This window comes from Helianthus annuus, chromosome 13, assembly GCF_002127325.2.
Source record: "Helianthus annuus cultivar XRQ/B chromosome 13, HanXRQr2.0-SUNRISE, whole genome shotgun sequence".
Lineage (NCBI taxonomy): Eukaryota > Viridiplantae > Streptophyta > Magnoliopsida > Asterales > Asteraceae > Helianthus > Helianthus annuus.
The window spans coordinates 65,824,044-65,825,932 of NC_035445.2; the positions used below are offsets into that span (position 1 = coordinate 65,824,044).

General features: G+C 41.6%; 1 protein-coding gene across 1 annotated transcript; it reads right to left on the minus strand.

Moving 5' to 3' along the window:
• Positions 1-385: 385 nt before the first annotated feature.
• Positions 386-1,039, minus strand: LOC110900832. The gene has a single exon (XM_022147694.1). The coding sequence runs from the start codon at positions 1,037-1,039 to the stop codon at positions 386-388; it is 654 nt and encodes a 217-aa protein (XP_022003386.1).
• Between the last annotated feature and the right edge of the window lie 850 nt (positions 1,040-1,889).

Genomic DNA, 1,889 nt, shown 5'->3' on the forward strand with positions numbered 1-1,889 from the left:
TTTTTAACGTAAAAACGACGTGAAAAAACGACGAGTTAAAAATGGAGCGTAAAAACGACGTTAAAAAAACGGCGTCAAAAAACGACACTAAAAAAACGGCGTAAAAACGACGTAATAACGGCGTGAAAACGGCATAAAAATGACGTTAAAAAACGGCGTGAAAAAAACAACGCCTGAAAAACCCGGGCGTAAAAATGGCGTGAAAAAACGGCGCGTTAAAAATTGAGCGTAAAAGCAGGGCGCAAAACGGCGCGTTAAAAACGGTTCGTTAAAAACGTTTTTTTTAAACAAATGTTGAAAAAAATTATCAAAAAATCTGATTTTTTTTTGAGCATTAACTTTCATTAAAAAAACGGCAAGCTCTCAAAACCGAGAACCGCCAAAACTAAATACACATGTACAGCGGATAGGAAGCCCAATCATTCCAAGCAATGTCTTTATATTTCGACCTATACTTTAGCCATAAAAAAGTCTTGGACTTCACCTCAGCCACGACATCCGCCACTTTGATACCTTTGTTTCGAAATATCTTCTCATTCCTAGCGTTCCAAATAGCCCAAGCCGTAGTCATTACAATGCCTCTAACGATCTTTTTCCGCCACTTGCCAGCATGCACATTTTTATATAACTTTAACACATCGTCATAATCATAAGCAAAGAATGGGTCTAACTTACACCACTTGCATATCGAACTCCACACGTCGTATGCGAGACCACACCCAACCATCAAGTGATTAACGTCTTCGTCACACAGGCTGCAAAAAGGACATAGCGAATCTGGAATGTTGACTCTTCGTCGTATCAACGCCACCCGAGTAGGCAGTTTATACCTACCGGCCCGCCACGAAAGAAGATTGATTTTTAAAGGGACCCAAGCTTCCCACTTCAAAGAGAACCCATTAACCGCTGGAACATTAGTTTTTAAAATTCTTTTACAATCGGCCACCGAGAAAGGACCGTTAGCCCCATCATTCCACACCCACCTGTCTTCTCTATCGGTAAGTTTAAACCCGTGTAAGAGATGCACCAGATCCTGCATCTCCGATAATTCTTCAACTGATCTAGGCTGTCTCCTCCAATTACCTGCAAACAGCAGCCCTACCCCATTCGGTTTAAACCGGTCCATGACCCTACACCCTTTGTTTCGATACTATATAAGCAAGGCCATCTGTTCTTCAAGGTCACATCGCCAATCCAAATATCAAACCAAAAACGAACAACAGTCCCATTCCCAACCGTCCCTTTAATCATTTGGTGCAAAGATTTATCCGGGAGACGGACTTTATCCAATACATTAACGATAGACTTCCAGCAACCCAGAATAGATCTCTTGATCGGAAGAAAGCTCCACAGGCCCCTACCACCATGTATCGCTTCAATGATACCTCTCCATATAGAATTTACCTCTAAAGAAAACCTCCAAGCCCATTTAGCTAGAAGCGCCAAATTAGCATCCCCCATCCTTGAAATACCCAACCCTCCTTCTTTTTTGGTTTTAGTAATGTCATCCCAAGCAACCCAATGAAACTTTTTTATATCATCCGAGCCGGCCCACAAAAAATTCCTCATAAATCTCTCCATTTGTTCCAATATAAGTATTGGAGCCTTATAGAGGGATAGATAGTAAATTGGTAAACTCGAAAGAACCGACTTTATAAGAGTGAACCTACCCCCCATAGATAAAGTCTTCTCCTTCCAAGAAGAAAGCCTGTTTTGAATGGTTTCAAGGACCGTATTCCAATGGCAAACCCGGTTCATATTGGCCCCGACCCGAATCCCCAAATAATCAAAAGGCAAAGAACCCACCCTACACCCAAGAAGAGTTGCCAAGCTCTCCACCTCCGTATCAATCACACCAATACCATAAATATAGGATTTATGTAAATTAA

Coding starts and splice junctions, on each gene's coding strand:
- LOC110900832 (XM_022147694.1), bottom strand. CDS start 1,039: ATGCAGGATCTGGTGCATCTCTTACACGGGTTTAAACTTACCGATAGA.